Source organism: Phragmites australis, chromosome 22, assembly GCF_958298935.1.
Source record: "Phragmites australis chromosome 22, lpPhrAust1.1, whole genome shotgun sequence".
NCBI classification, from domain to species: domain Eukaryota; kingdom Viridiplantae; phylum Streptophyta; class Magnoliopsida; order Poales; family Poaceae; genus Phragmites; species Phragmites australis.
Genome location: NC_084942.1, coordinates 18,659,659 through 18,675,793, shown reverse-complemented (window position 1 = coordinate 18,675,793; position 16,135 = coordinate 18,659,659). Strand labels below are relative to the sequence as shown.

The 16,135-nt window shown below is 42.9% G+C and overlaps 2 protein-coding genes across 2 annotated transcripts; one reads left to right on the top strand and one right to left on the bottom strand.

Annotated features, from left to right (window-relative positions):
* Nucleotides 1–7,752: 7,752 nt before the first annotated feature.
* On the top strand, nucleotides 7,753–8,172 carry LOC133905540 (small polypeptide DEVIL 11-like). The gene has a single exon (XM_062347357.1). It carries the CDS (start codon nucleotides 7,844–7,846, stop codon nucleotides 8,066–8,068), a length of 225 nt encoding a protein of 74 aa, XP_062203341.1. The 5' UTR covers nucleotides 7,753–7,843; the 3' UTR covers nucleotides 8,069–8,172.
* A 556-nt stretch (nucleotides 8,173–8,728) lies between these two features.
* LOC133904572 (amino acid transporter AVT1C-like) lies at nucleotides 8,729–11,748 on the bottom strand. The gene is made up of 11 exons (XM_062346055.1): nucleotides 11,555–11,748; nucleotides 11,044–11,414; nucleotides 10,558–10,772; nucleotides 10,449–10,472; nucleotides 10,183–10,363; nucleotides 9,840–10,059; nucleotides 9,512–9,647; nucleotides 9,254–9,416; nucleotides 9,096–9,139; nucleotides 8,930–8,992; nucleotides 8,729–8,821 (listed from the first exon to the last, which is right to left on the bottom strand). The coding sequence occupies exons 1-11, from the start codon at nucleotides 11,746–11,748 to the stop codon at nucleotides 8,729–8,731; spliced, it is 1,704 nt and encodes a 567-aa protein (XP_062202039.1).
* Nucleotides 11,749–16,135: the final 4,387 nt, after the last annotated feature.

The window sequence follows — 16,135 nt, the reverse complement described above, 5'->3', positions numbered from 1 at the left end:
ATTATCACTGGATCATCCTTATTATCCAGCCAGACATTAGCAAGATCGTTGTCTTCGACTCACAAAATAATGCAAAAGAAACCTACCAATCTGTCATTAACTTACTACAAAGGTAAAACCCGACTATTTCGTTATTACTCTGGTAATATTTGATTTGATTGAATCTAAGTCTACTTACGGTAATAATTACACACATACAGAGTATACCTGTGATACATCAAGAAGAGTATTAGACATCGGCTATTCGTGAAAGAATGGATTATCCGATATGACTTTCCTTGTAAGAAGTAGGACCTGATCAATAATTTATGTGGTTTTTATGTAATGAAATCATGCACTGATTCAGCGGAGACGCGTCATACTAGGTGGTCTATGCTGAGGTATGCGACATACATCTTGATGACTAAATTTCAAGTTCGACACGTGTTTATAAGGATTGATTTCTTTAATTATTGAAATTACAGTTTCTCGTGATATGCAGAGATAGACTCATGGCCATTGAAATCAACGTACTTCAGGAACAACTTATCGGGTTCATCAATGATCAAGTCATCAGTCCAACCAACGAATTCTATGAATTTGGCTCCTCTCTCTCGTTACCTTCATCTAATAAGAAAAAGCAGAGTTTAGAACCTTCGATTAGCAAGAAACCTTAAACTCTTTTTTATTGTTGTAATGAAATCTCGCATGGATACATTGTATATATAATCTGACGAGACTTGATGTTTTAAAAATAAAATTTATATATGCTTGTGTATATATGTTGTGATAAAATTTGACGTCTCGTAAATTAAATTTATATGTGCGTGTATATAAATATATCATATACTATTGTCGGCAACGGCCAAAATTTAAAAATACCATGGTATTAGCGGCAACATTTTGAAAAGGGCAAGAAATACCTATTAGTACCGGTTCGATCCACGAACCGATACTGATAGTTATTTTTAATGTTGGTTATATATCCGATACTGATAGTCACAAATTATTAGTGTCGAGTAATCGGTATCAGTTTAAAATCCACCACTGATAATGATTTTAAACTGATACTGGTAAAGATATCTGTAGTAGTGAGAGGAGAAGGTTTGGTCACCCATATCGCCCTTGAATAGACGACGCGAGGGATTTACAAGTGCTCTTTTCTCGCACGGTGAGTGGTCTGTGTTCCATCCCAACGTCTCATCCGTCTTATCTTCTTGGTGAGCGGCGTTGCGTCGCCAAGACGCCAACGACTACCCAAGACCGGCTTCACATCAAGATTTCTTCGTGCTCCTGTCATACCAAATTACCAATGTGCAATTACACAAAGGATTAGCGACCCATTAAACACCCAGTGAATACTCTAATGGACTATGCATACATCAAAAATCGCGGAGTACAAATACTGAGATCACAACGGTGTGGTCCATGTCGAATTTGCATCACCTACATGAGCAAGGCGAAAGAGAGAGAGGGCCCCGTTGCCCTTGCCATGGTCCAATAGATTATCAGGGGCATGGAAAAGATTAGTCTTAATCTCACTACATGAAAAAAAAAATTTACTTCAAGACCTTCACTTAAGAGTCATGAGTAACAGTTCCTGTTACGAACCGTTATTTATATAGCTTTAGATCGAGACCGAGCCATGACTTACTATAAATTAGTGACGGATTATAAAGTTACTCGTCACTAATAGAAGTTGTGACCTATCACTAATGATTAACTTATCAGTGATAAGTCGTCCTAAACTAGTCATCAATGATGGATCATGTTACGACCTGTTACTTATGACTCGTCATCAGTAACGGGTCTTTCTGGATCAGTCATAAATGACGAATGATATTACAACCCGTCACTGATAACTCAGCTCACATTATTAGAGCTGACCAAGTACTGTCTTTTCTTACTTAGTTTGTCCAACTAAAAACTAAACGTATTGTGCAAATATGAAAAAAAAATTATGCAGAAAGGTTATAACTATGCTATAGCTAAATATTTACGTATAAAAGCATAAATATAAACTCTGAACTTATAACCATGCTATATCTAAGATTCAAACCAAAGAGGTATGAGACTACAAACACTTAAAAAAGTGCATCAACAAGTTACAACTTATGTTTAGCCGATTTCATGAATTTTCATTCACACATTGAACAAAACTGGTGTAAGGTATGACAGCGTAGTGGGCACAAATATTTTTTTAATTTTTTCTTTTATTTTTCTCACCTCAGTAGAACTAGAGTAAGAACCACTGTACATATCTGCTCAAGTTTGATGTAAGGGATGGCAGCTATGGACACAAATACGCCTTCTAAAAATGGTGCAGAAACTTCAAGGGTGAGAACTCAATCTTCCAAGTCGAATTTGGTCTAAAAAACTTGATAAAGTGGGGGAGAAACGGATGTAACTTTTTTTAGATGTCTGTATAGTCAAAACGTCAAAATCGGAGCCCGTATGCAAAAGTTATGCTCGTTTTACTGAAGTCACTCCGGATCACCTTTGGCAAAAAATAGTCATTAGTGATGTGTTATAGTTATGACCCGTCACTAATGACCTTTGACAAAAAAGGTTAAAAGGATAAAATATTTGGCTTCATTACAGTGCATGTGAGGGTGTGGTGGTGAAGGGGCTACGTGCGCGAGGGGAGATCGCGGGTTCGATACCTATGGAACGCAGAGTGTAAAAATAATGCAAAAAATAGCAAGTGACTTGTGGCGAGTGGTGATGGCCCTTGCATTGGGATAGCTTAGGTGAAAAAAATATATATTTGTGACTTTTTTCATGTCAAACAACACGAAAAACGTTCAACAGTTATAAGTGACGGGTCACAGTTATGACCCGTCACTAATGTGATCATCATAACCCGTTACCGACAACTAGTCATCAGTGACATATTTAAAATAACTGATATGAGACTCATCACCTATAACAATTATTATCTGTCACGGTGCCGGACCGACTGGCGAGCATGGTGAAGGAGCAGAGGGCCAGGTTCTACACCATGCACTGGTGCGCCACCATGCTGGTGTGTTGGAGGGACTAGTTAATCCTCCAGGGACACGGGCCTGCAGGGCCCGGCCCATCAGGTGCTCCACAGCTCTGCCGTGTGGCCGATTCATGTGTTACAGTGATTGTTCTTTTTAGACAAAGAGAGATCAGAGATGCGCCTTTCTGTGGCCATCTTGTGGTTCATTGTGCTTATAGTGTCAGGAATTAGCTTTGACTGATCTGCTGGCTGAAGCGTAGCATTTGCTGTAACAAGACAAAAATAATTTACTCTTCCTAATTTTCAGATGTCTGAAATTTAGGAGGTGTGATTAGATGACCGTATGAACATGCGACGACTGTCGTGGTTAGGGCTTTGGGGTTAACGACGATGGCTTCCCGGTGGGGATTTGTTTGCTACCAGGCATAGAGGGAGGTCAACGGGTGGCAGTTTGACTCGGCGAAGGAGATGGGTGCAATGGTGAGGGTAGGGGTGGAGCGGTGAGGCGACGTAAGCGTTGCTGGCCATGGGTGGCGAAGGACAATCAGATAGGTGGGGTCGGGGTGGGGGCGAGCAAAGACGGCTGACGAGCTAGGTTAGCGCGGCGCTAGGTCGGTCCTTGCCGCTAGAGAAAAGTGGAGGAGGGCGGGGTGAGCTCGTAGATGGCGGGAGCCGACATGGTGAGAGGAGGTGCGCAAGAGAGTTGGGTGTTGGAGAAGAGCACAACGCCAAGAAAAAAGGGGAAAAAACAGGTGTCTAAGTTAACATCGGTCATTAATTTGGAGATGTGGACAGGTAGACGGTTAGTTTGTCCCCTATGGTGACCGGCCAGACCTAGCTAATTGCCAATCCCGCTGGCTAAAATTCTCTGAAGAAAATGCCATTTGAACTAATTAGAGTGTCAATACGAGCAATCTAGTATGATTAATAGTAACATGGAGATCTGTTTCGTGACCCTGCATGACCATATTAAGTGTTTGAACCTTAACTCATACATCTGGCGTATCTGGTGTCCTGTTGCTAACTGATCACTGCACATGGCCGCACCCAGTTTTCTCTACCGAAACTCACATGATAATGCATGATGGTTTCAGATCAACAAGTTCAAAAAGACAGATTACCGGATGCATGATGGCCTGTCTCTCTCATCATGTACCGTGTTCAGTATATACATGCACAAAGAGTTTGTATGTAGTTTTTTAAAAAAACACAAGTACAACTCGTAGACATATACACACATCACACTCATACCACTACACGCACATATTTACATAGTATCTACTAAAGATCAAATATACATAGCTTAAAGATTTATAAAGTCACTATATACGCCTCACTGTCAACAGCTACGTTACCTACCATTAAAAAAATTATATTTTGATAAGACACATAAGGAGTAAATATAAAATTTAATCTATGATGAATAGAGATACAACCGTAGAAGAAAATTCTATAAGAATTGATTTTATAGAAAGACTCTCTCTTGTGCATATCACGTATCTCACTCCTTCCTCTCAGTTACATATACCAACCATTAAATTAAAAAAAACATAAATTAAAATCTTATAAAAAAATTTCATCGAAGAATCTCATAAAATTTACTTCTTACGACCACACCATCCAAGCTGATTTTAAAGACATATGTTCGTGTTAACTTTCGGCCACATGTCGGCACACAGATGGATTCTACTAAATGTGCTTCTACTAACCGTGGTAGCGTGGCGGCATGCGTACACGTCGAGATCGGGACACGTGTCCGATGGCCATGAACTTGACCGGTCAAATCATGACACACATGTGCGCGCCCAAATCCCTATGCTTGGTCCTTCAGTCATGTGCTTGAAAGCTAGTGGCAAGTGGTTTTATTTGGAGCAAAATCTAGGCTTATAATATGACACTGCATCAATCATCATGCCCCTAACTAATTCTTGTGTTTTTGTCAGCTTAAAATACATGCATGGCTAAAACTAGTATTTCATTCGTCTCTAGATAATACTGCTCTTGGAATCATGATGTCGTACTTCTTTTAAGACCATCTCTAACAGCTACCTCAAATCTTCATCCTCAAAATACTATTACAACTTCCCCTATCACTATTACAGCATCCCTTATCCCTAACACTGTAGCAGTACTGTATCACTGGATAGATGATCTGTTGAAGATGGATTTCTAGTGCTACAGTATACCGCAAAACACTGTAGCACTAGAATCCTCAAATTTAGAGACTCCGTTGGAGATGGTCTAAGTCTTAGAGCTCCAAATTTGGCAGAATTTTTCGCTCTCTTTGTACCTTTTCTATAACTATTGTGCCTACATATTATTGGTTAGAACTAGTGGTGCAACTTGGACCAAACGTTTGCAGGGGACAGTGAAGCTAACTAGGCCGTAGAGGCGAACTCAACGAAATTGGTGGATTGGATTTAAAATAAATTACAAATTGCAAAAAAATTGTTGGACCAGGAGGGCCATGACTCACCTTGATCACCAAAGAGCTTAGCCCCTGGTTAGAACAATATTCTAATAATGTCTGTATTGGAGACTATATATGTCGATATACGAAATGAGACGTGGGACAAAGAGACCAAATAAAGTCATCTCGAACAGATACTCTAAATTTTTATCCTCTATAATATTATTACAACATCCCCTAGCACTATTATAGTATCGTCTATTTTTTTCATTTCCAACAGCTACTCTATTTTCTATCTTCTATTACTCTCCTCCTTCCCTCGGATCTACACGTATACTCAGTGCACAGTGATACGGGCTCCCTTTTCGGTCCGCATATTTACCGAACTCCAGTTGTAGCCCGCATCCCTATAACTTAAAAAAAGTAACTTTACCGATTCCATTAGAGCTGGTTCATAACAGCTACGATCAGCAAATCCGGTAGGCACAGAGATACGACCTCCGATGCCGATTTCCTTGGAGATGCCTAAGTCCAGTTGCCCCCTGGTTGACCACTGCTGGTGGGGTCTACCTGCTGCTTGTGTGTCGGTACCTTGGGTGCACATCACATCAGATGCTGGTGATGTCTATGTACTTGATGCCGGTCCAACAAATGACAATCCGATCAATGTGCAACTGTAGATGAGCTGAACGTAAGAGCAGCTAATGAACCGTGAGTAGTTAAGCTGAGAGAGAGACCCACCAGTCAGCGGCAGCGACGGTTTTGGTTTCACGAAGTTGACATGTCTGTGCTGTCCTTATCAGATATTGGATCGTGCATTTTTTGCGTTTCGACATTGCCTTGCTTTTGAAACGACGTGCCATCCGATCCAATTATCATACATCGGTGCACTGCTAAAATTAATCTGCTTATTAAGGCGTGAGCAGTAACCTCAATACGTGTGCATGCATGATGACTTTTTCGTTGTGTATGTGAGAGAGAGATTTTGACTTGCAGTGTCAATGTGTGTGGATTAGCGTTGGTTCTCTCGAGCAGGAGCGGAGCCAGCGAAGGCTCAAGGGATGTTGATCTCTTTCATCTATCTCCTTCGCTCTTTTTTCTCTCCTTCTTTTGCTCTTTTTTCTCTCTTTCTTCTTCTCTCTCCTCCTACACTACCTTCTCTCCCTAAAGGAGCTTCATGGTGACAGGGGTGCTGCAGCCCCAGCACCCTTGGATCTGCCCCTGCTCTCGAGTGTCAAAGAGTTTTAGAATCAAATGGCTGTAATATATATGTACGGAAGATACATCAAGACAATTACAATAAACACGAATTCATGAGCTATATTTTGAACCATATTAGTCATTTTCATCGTGCCAATTGGTGTGATAAACTCCACAGGTTTATGGCCCATAAATCAATGTTGTTCTTAAGAACGGCGGAAATATGCAGCCCCCAACGCATATTCTCCATTTTCGTTAATGTTTTACGTTGTGCGAGGTTGCACTGAAATTTACCTTGAACATGCACACACACGTGATGAGGAAAGGGTTTGGTCCGCAGATAATCCCCGCAAGCCCTGGAAGCCACAGTGGGGCAGACGGAAGAAAATTCTATAAGAGTTAGTCTCACAAAAAGATCCTCTCTTATGCATATCATATGCCCTTTTCTTCCTCTCAATTACACGTGCTAACCGGTGAAGAGTCTTATATAATTTACTTCGAACAGACCCTGCTGCTGGTGCGCGCGTGCGTGCCTGTGGCCATTCTCGTTTTCTGCGGATCGCACGGGAGTAGCCTCTTGTGTTTTCAACTCAACGTCTCATCCTTGTGGTGGGCGTCGTCGTGTCCTGAAACACACAAGCACCCATACGTTGATTCAAACCACCAGCACTAGCCACCGTTTCATCACAAAATTGGCTTAATTTACAACAAAAAAATGATGAAAGAAGGACCTAAGTTCTTGCATAGGCTCTATAAATTCGCAATTACACACAACATTAGCAACCCAACAGACATCCAAAATTCCAAGTAATACTCCAACATACCATATACGCATACAAAATAATAGTACAAATATAGGAACCATCAAAATACGGTCCATATCAAATTTGCACCAGAGACCGGTGACGAATCCACAGCTAACGTAAAAGAGAGGCTCACTTCTTCTCCCTCCTCCTACCCCTCATCTTTTTCTTCTTCCTTCTCTGGGGGACATGGTCCAATAAACTATCAGGGACATGGAAAGAGATGCCCCACCAGAAAAGATTACTCTTACTTAATCTATCAATGGCCTCAATCCAATCGCACATTAACACACATAACTAACTCTCGCTTGGATTGGCATCTGGGGGCTATAAATACCACCCAAGCCTCAGCTCCATCACCAACCACAACCAAAAGCAAGATCAGGCCTGCACGTTGCAGGTTTGCAACTGCTCCGGAGAGTCAGCATTGCCGTTTCCTAGAAAGAGAGAGAGAAAGCTAGAGAGATGGAGATGTGCATGGATGACAAGAGCAAGCTGCTGTTCAAGAAGGGCAGCCAGAGATCGGCGGCAGCCGGCAGCGGGGGCCCGGTGGGCCTCAAGGGCTGGGCGTCGTCGAGGGGCCCGTCCCGGTCGGTGCCGGGCCGACTGGCGAGCCTGGTGAAGGAGCAGAGGGCCAGGTTCTACATCATGCGCCGGTGCGTCACCATGCTTGTGTGCTGGAGGGACTAGTGGGTTAACCATCCAGGGCCATGGGCTCCAGGGTCCAGTGACTGGGCCCAATTGGGCCTAGTCTGGTGGTAGATTCATTTGTTTTTTTTTAGGGAAATACAGTAGGGGAGATTCCTACTGTGAAATTGGGGAGATTCCTACTGTGGGTGGCGCGGGCGCAACAACAGCTTCTCTAGATCCATTTCTCATAGTGATTTTCCTTTACTGGGAGAGAAATTAAAGAGATATCAGAGATGTGGTTGATAGCGTTTATAGTGTGTCAGAAAATTGGCTCCACTTTGCTGCCAGAAGGACAGCAATGCTGTAAAAGGTTAATATACTTCCGATTTCAGTGCAAATTAGTGTTCTTGTTGCCATGTTTTTCTGCTGGTATTAATAAGTCTGAACAAGGCGCAATGATGTGAAAATGTCAGTGTTGTTCTGGTTCTATTCCGTGCAAATGACAAGTACAGACTCGCGTCTGCATAAGTTACTGTGGAGAGTTGCTGCCATGGATGTCTGAGACACAACCCGCACCATGCTACAACAAACTATTCCTGACAGATCTTCTGTCAAAAAGGAGCGGATATAGTTGCAAAAATTTGACAAAATTTCCGATTTCATATTCATGAACATTTGAAAAGAATCCGTAAGAACCACACACAGGTGAGACATCATGCACTATCTGCTGCTAATAATTCGATTAATTGAGGTGTATGACCCGATGCACGCGCAAACGGCCCCGATCATTATGATAGTTATGCACAGGATCACCTGAAAAGAAAGGAAAAGTTAGATCGTAATATTACAGTGTTCAGAAATTTCAGGGTTAAAGTTTCTGAATTTGTTGGTGCTGATGTCTCTGTGTTTCGAGTTGGTTACCTCCCACAAAGGTATTGCACCCTTCTTGATGGAGAGATAGCATGCACATGGGAGTATCAGAGCCTGTAAATGCAAATCATCAAGAACATAAGTTACTGAATAACTTGTTCAGTTAGCCAAAATAAAAACCGTGCAAAAGTTTTGGTCATCAGAATTCAGAACTCACCACAAGCATTGTGAAGACAGATCCAAGCAGTGCCATCACCAAGGCTGCAAATCAAATGGGAATAGGGCATAACATTAGCATTCATGGTGTTTTGGGGGTAAAATTCATTAATTAGGATTTAGAGTGGATATTGAATGCTTGAAAAAAAAAACACTCACCAAAATATGGAAATGAAAGAGACACGACGACAGTTGAGATGACAAGACATGTCCTAACAGACATTCCAACTAGGTAACTCTGCATCTTCTTGGGCAGCGCCTCCTCTATTGACAAGGCGACTGGCGTCATTGTCAAGGCGTACTTTGTGTATGGATTCACAATCTGAAACAGGAAAAAGAAAATCAAGTGTGGCCAATGAGCATCGCTGCAAGACTTTTGATGCAATGAGAGAATGGTCAGGGAGTTCTTCCTCATACCGTCATCCAAATGGCGATTTTAGAGGGAATGTACTGTTGTGGCATGTTCAATGTGAATTGTGACATCGTGGAGTCACCAAACATCAGAAATCCCGAGACGGCTACTCCAGCATACACAATTGTGACCACTACGAAGCTGAAACAGTGAAGAACAGTATAATGTTAGCATGTACACTTTTGCCAAGAAAACAACATATTTATTGCATGGTTTGCACAAATGAACGAAATAACAATACTGTAGCATTTCATTTGTCAAGTTCAGATTTTACAGTAGTCTTGGAAACGTTCTTGAAAAAAAAGTAAAGTCTTGGAAATAGGAGTACGTTACCAGAACACAAGTACAAAAGTAAACTGCGAGCGCTCCTTCATTGACGAATATATATTTGGAAAAATTGAGTGTCCTGAGTAGCAATATCCATACAGTCCAAGTGCCACTGGAAGGTGGGTCAGATTCAGTGCTGTCCCAGAAGGGTGGAACCCAACTCCTTCCCCAATACCAACCCAAAATAGGCAGACAATGACTGTTATTGTCGCGACCACACCTCCGGCTGCAAAAGTTCAGTGCAATAATGGTCAATAACAATTCATCATATATCCAAAGATTAGGAATAATAGTCCAACATTACTCTGAAATATTAGAATTAGAAGGCAATGCTAGCCTTGCTACTTACCAGAAAGATAGGAGAGGAGGCTGAGGTTCCTTAGCCAGACTGATGGGAGAATTGCCAAGGCCATTGTGATTGCAAAGAGATTATGCGCATTAAGGTAGATGCCGGTAAAAGCTAAATGCGCTGAGGGAAACACTGACGACAAGCTGTCTCCTAGCAGCGTGATGTACTCCACACAGCTTGCCTGCAAATATGGGACATCCTACTTCTCATGTACAACAATCAAAGGCATACTGAACATACGGTTTCAGAATTCAGATAATACTTACATAAAGTTCCATGTAAAGAACAACCTGCAAAAGAGATGTGGACATTAGTTCAGGTATACAGTAAATAAGATGAATTTTGCAGAAATCTATATTGTTAGGGACTACATACCGATACAAATATTCGACCGAAAATACCGAAAGCGACTTGTCCAATATCTGGATATGTCTCTATGTTCGGCGAACTGTCTATGCACCTCTTCAGAAGCAAGCCGGTATAGCATGAACTGGCACCCAACAAGGGCAGCATGAGGAGGCTTAACCATCCGCCTTCCTTGACTCCATAAGCCGTGGTGAGAATTCCGAGGCCGCACAGAACATTGAACCCTGCAAATTCAACAAGAAAGATTAAGAAAACAATTAAGGCATTACTTGGAATTGGCATCCATGATCCTGAACCTAATTATTCTGCAACTGATTCAGACTAGTTCAGATATTCAGGTATGAACTTTTGGACATGAATAAGAATTTTAACAACAAGAAATCAACAATACCAGCACAAACCATTGATCTGTTTTGTCATGCTCCAAGAAAAGAAAAACAAGAAAGAACACAGTATGCTTTGAATAGATGAAAATCAAGATTAACTAAAACGCACCATTGATGATTGATTGGCCCTTGCTGCACTTGGTAGCCGGCGGCGGAAGCTCGATGTAGTCGGATTTCAGGCACGCCCTCGACGGCCTCTCTGGCATCTCGGACTCCGGCACCGCTGGAGGCCGCGGCGGCAGGCCTAGGCTGTCGTCCGTGGACTGCTTCACGGACTGCTGCTGCGAGAGCTGCGAGAGCGATGGTGGCAGCAACGGCCTGGTGAGCGGCAGCGAGCCCTCGCCGGCGGCCCCCTTCTTGAGGAAAAAGGAGCTCCCGGCCTTGAGGAATGAGTTGCCGAGCCTGCTCAGGCTCGGGCTCGCCGCCATGATCGTGCTGACAGTCGGCGACGACACCGCGCTCATCATATCGATCGACTGTCTGCATGAGAAATTTCCGCCTGGATTTAATCAGTTTCGATCGACATCAACATGCACGCAACGATGCATGGATGGTGCATGACTGCAACATATGAAAGAACAGAAGGAGGAGGATGAGGAGCTCGTGACTGATCGATGGACCTGTAACTCTGCGGCCATGCGCCCTTCTGGCCGTCTTCGGGCGCGTCCAGGTCGTCGTCGCTCCTGTCGGAGAAGGAGCCCTCGTCGGAGGACGGTGGGTAGCCTCCGTCCCGGTCCGCGCCGAGGTCGTCGTCCTCGTCGCCGATGAACAGCAGCGACCTGTCGCCGTGGCCCATCTCCTCGTCGCGGTCCATGGCCGATGATGATCTCTACGAGAGTGCAGATAGCACGTCAAGGCGTCAAGGACAGCAGCTAGGCACGCGCGATGAACAACATTCCTTAAATTCCATCGAGCGTCTAATCATCGATCATCACCATCTCAATTGAGAACAAGAAATTTATGATATCTCGGTTGCAGAGCAGATTACCTGATGATCGACTTGGCGACGTTTGTTCGATCTCCAACGGAGAGAGAGAGAGAGAGAGAGAGAGAGAGAGAGAGAGAGAGAGAGAGAGAGAGAGATGAGGCGAGGAAGACACGGCCGGTTCCTCAGGGAGCCGGACACGATCGGTCCCGGACTCCTGGTCGGCCGCCTTACTATACGTGCGCGGATCGGAGGGACACGCGCGCGTTAACCCTGAGATCGTATCGGTCCGTACGCGTTCACAACTCACAACGACATGCCGTGAGAGGAACCGGATCACGTACGCAGACGTGCTCTGTAGGCGTTTGCCACTGCCACAAGGAGGGTTATCTCACATTCCTCGTAAGTCCTGGTCTCACGTGGTTTCTTAGCCGTCAGAGTTATATCGTCAGAGATAAAGATAGGTTATCTTAGACGAGTACAAAGCTATGTGAGATAAATCCATATCTCACACGGTTTAGGGTTAGAACTGTAAAGACAATATATTTAGGATATTTGGTTCCGCAACCTACAATGATAAAAAAATGTTAAATTATGTCATTTTTCTTAAAAAAAACTTGGACGATAGCTAAGTCATCCACCTCATGACCTCATACCTATGATCCAACCCTTCTACCAACTGAGCAGTCATTCAAGGTCAGCCGGTGTGAGAGACGAAACGCAACATTTATTTCTCACAAGTGAGGAAGAGAAATCGTGTGAGAGAAGCTTGGCCCTTTGATATCATCATGATTTCACATGATATCATAGTTGATGTTCTAATATTATCTGGAACAGGTTTACACTGAAACCGTAAGTGATACTTACTATCTATTATGATTTTTAGACGCATAGCTTTTTACACATAGCTTTCAACGGAGATCATGGCAGATAAATTTTTTCACACGATTCCAAATAAACTGTGAGAGATAAGATATGTGCTTTGGTAGTAGTGTGCGCCGGCTCACAGTGGGGCCGAGTGTTTTTTTTTCCACACGTGCGTGATACAACGTGCATGCGTAAATCTGAGTCTCACGTTTGGCATTGAGCTGGAAAATAGTACGTGACATCTTGTTTTGATTCTAAATCATAATGAAAAGGCTTAACTTTGTATGACCGTGGTTGAAACCAAAGGCATTACGGCATATACCATAAGTTGCAGTTTCATCGGCCGCTTAGCGGTAAATGCAGTAAACCATGAAAACAGTCCTTTTTTTAATACGAGGAAAACAACCCTATATAGTTTTTTAAGAGGAAAACAATCATAATTAACTAAGGTAAGGATCATTATTAGTGAGGTTTACATCCAACGTTTCATAAGGAGATCATCGCAAAAGAAAAAAAAACATTAGACGAGGAGAAAGGTACGATGAACTTTTCACTATGATCTCAACCACATATGTGTCATGGTATGACCCAACAGCTATCCCGCCCAACATAAATCCCCTCACGAAGTTCAAACTCAGGCCCATAATGCAGCCCATAAAGGGCCCAACTTGATTGTGGAAACAATATAGACATTTATGTTTAGATAAAATAAATATGTGAAGATGCCAATAACAACAGGGGTAGATCCACTATTGGAGAGCGGAAGTGAAAGGAAATTATATAAGATTCTTCACCAAAAGACTTCTACGAGACTCTGATTCATATCGTTCTTCTTTGATCCAATGACTGGTACGTGCAACTGAGAGAAAGAAAGGAGATACGTGGCATGCACAAGAGAGTTTTTTTAAGACCGAATTTCATAGAATTTCCTTCTGGACGGAAGGGGCTTAAACCCACTATCCCTGGGCACATCTACAGGCCCTTTTAATTTTTAGATATAGAAGATAAAGAAGAAAACGAGAAAGAAAATGAGATCCCTTATTTAGTGGCTTCGGATCCGCCATTGAATAACAAATAGTTGGTTATAATGAATATCCACTAAAATCCTACCTATATGTTTTGAACATGTTAATTCCTCCTATACAAATAGGGAGGCATTTTAGACACTGAAAACGATTATTGGTATATGCATGCAGATTTTGAACTGGTCCATGGACCGGGGCATGCATGCAAAGTGCATGCATTTTGTTGCAAGTCGTAGCAAACATTGAATCAAGTCCAAAAATAATTTGGGTGTGTTTTTGGCTAGATAAGATGACGCGTGGCATGACACTATTTTGCCTCTACATACAGTACACGTGACGTATGGGTCAAAGGATCTATGGCCCCATCTCTCATAGTAAATTCCTCTTTTCACACCATGACATAGAATTTTTTTCTGTTGCACAATTATGAATGTGACACTGACAACATGGCCCCGCATGTCCACATTTAATAACAAGGCAAGTAGAGGTAACCAAGCTTTACAACAAGCACATAGGATGCCTCCACACACTCACTAACACCATGGCCCTACCATGTGGGACCCACATTTCAGTGAGTAAGCAACAAATATACACAACAACACACATAGAAAACACATTATACATTAAAATCTTGTCAAAGCATATCTGATATCTCTAACCATAAATGCTAACTGTCCTAATACAAAAAACAGTAAAACAGTAGGGTCATCCCCGCAAAATGCGCAGCGCAGCCCTCGAACCCCACCGAGACCGATCCAGTCCGTCCGTTGCAGATCAGACGGGCATTACGCTCCGCAACCCTTGCCTCGAGCCTCGCTACTCTCTCTCACCTTCCCTCTCACCTCATTCCTCTGTGCTCGCCTCACACGCTGCCTTCGTCGCTCCTCACTTCGCCGACGAGACAGTGACAGATCGGTAGGCATAATTCTCTCGCTTCCTCGACGGATTTAGGGGGAATCCGGTCGGATCTCTAACGCCCGGGGCTGCGCATTCGGTTTGGTGATCGATCTTATTGTTTCTTGATCAGAATCCGTTGTTTTTTCCTTTCTTGCTTTGAGAGTCATATACATGTGAGCTAACAAGATCTTGGTTTTGTGTGCATCTCTTACAGGGGTTCAGGTACACAGATTGTGAATTCTTGTTCCGACTGAAATCCTGGTAGCTGGGCATGAATTCTTGAATTTCAAAAGGATTCTCAGAGTGAGGTGAGATGATGAGAAACCACATCTTTTTTTCTTCTTCCCATGAAGATATATCCCTTAGGTCTTGTCTTCTTTGTCCATGATAGTTGATCTACTTTTTTTCTGCTCCATGTATATGACTTTTAAATCACCTCCCAAAACAGGCAGGTTTTGATAGATGTGTTTGTTAATTTCTTGGAACACTGTTCTTCAGAGCTATATAAGCAGTTCTTTGTTGCGTGCATCTTTGACAGGGGTTTCAAGGTTTAGCTTGTCAAGACTCGATCGTACGTGATCCTTCCGGGATCGTAGGAGCTTGCCTTAAATCTGAGGTGCTTGCTCTTTCAAGAAAATTCTAAGATGCAGTTTTGAGTCACTCGTGTGATGAAAAGCCTTATCATGCATTCATGCATACTTTTTTATTTTTTTCTTCCTAGCAAAGTGCACTTCTGGAATAATCTTTGCCTGTCTGTTCCTGATAAAGATCCCATTCTTTCTTGTGTTCCATCATGTATTCATCTCTTAGCTTTGGTGCAACTCTTACTTTCTAACTCGTACCTGATCTTCTCGCTTCTTTTGAATGGGAATGTCCAAGATCATCGCCATGGCTGGTGAAGGAGCAGACGAGGTTATGGGTGGATTTGGTGACGCTGAAGGTGTCGATCTGGAGCAGCTGGACAGGGAGGAGACAATGAGCGATCTGGGCTTCTTCGAAGACGACGGCGACAACGACTACGACGTCAAGGTGATATGGGAGGTAGACTTGGAGGACGGCCGGGAGCTGGGCTCCGGCAGGAGGAGCATCCTGGTGACCAACTTGCAGGTGATGACCGATGCTAGCTGCATGGTTCCATGCATGACCTCATGCTCCTTGGCTGGGTCTCCATTGTTTCGTGCAGTGCTGATTAATATTCTCCTTTATTAATTTCCTGTTTGCTTGCTAATTATTTTGATGAACATATTGTTGCAAATGCATGCACCGCTGCGATGATATGTGTTGTATAAGGCATACATTCATCACATACTTGTTATACGTGGTTAATAAAATTGGTAGATTATTATGTGTGTGATAAATGTTTGAACATCTGGCCTTTGTCTTGGATGTTTGCATTTAGGCAGTAAAAGGCCTTCACTCGAGGGCCCATTTAGTCCGATTTATTTACTAGAGCGGGCCAGTAAACAATTTCACAAAAGTCACAGTAC

Coding starts and splice junctions, on each gene's coding strand:
- LOC133905540 (XM_062347357.1), top strand. CDS start 7,844: ATGGAGATGTGCATGGATGACAAGAGCAAGCTGCTGTTCAAGAAGGGC.
- LOC133904572 (XM_062346055.1), bottom strand. CDS start 11,748: ATGGACCGCGACGAGGAGATGGGCCACGGCGACAGGTCGCTGCTGTTC. Junction 9,648..9,839: donor ACTTTTGTACTTGTGTTCTG/GTAACGTACTCC, acceptor TCACTGTTTCAG/CTTCGTAGTGGTCACAATTG. Junction 9,140..9,253: donor TCTTTCATTTCCATATTTTG/GTGAGTGTTTTT, acceptor TTTGATTTGCAG/CCTTGGTGATGGCACTGCTT.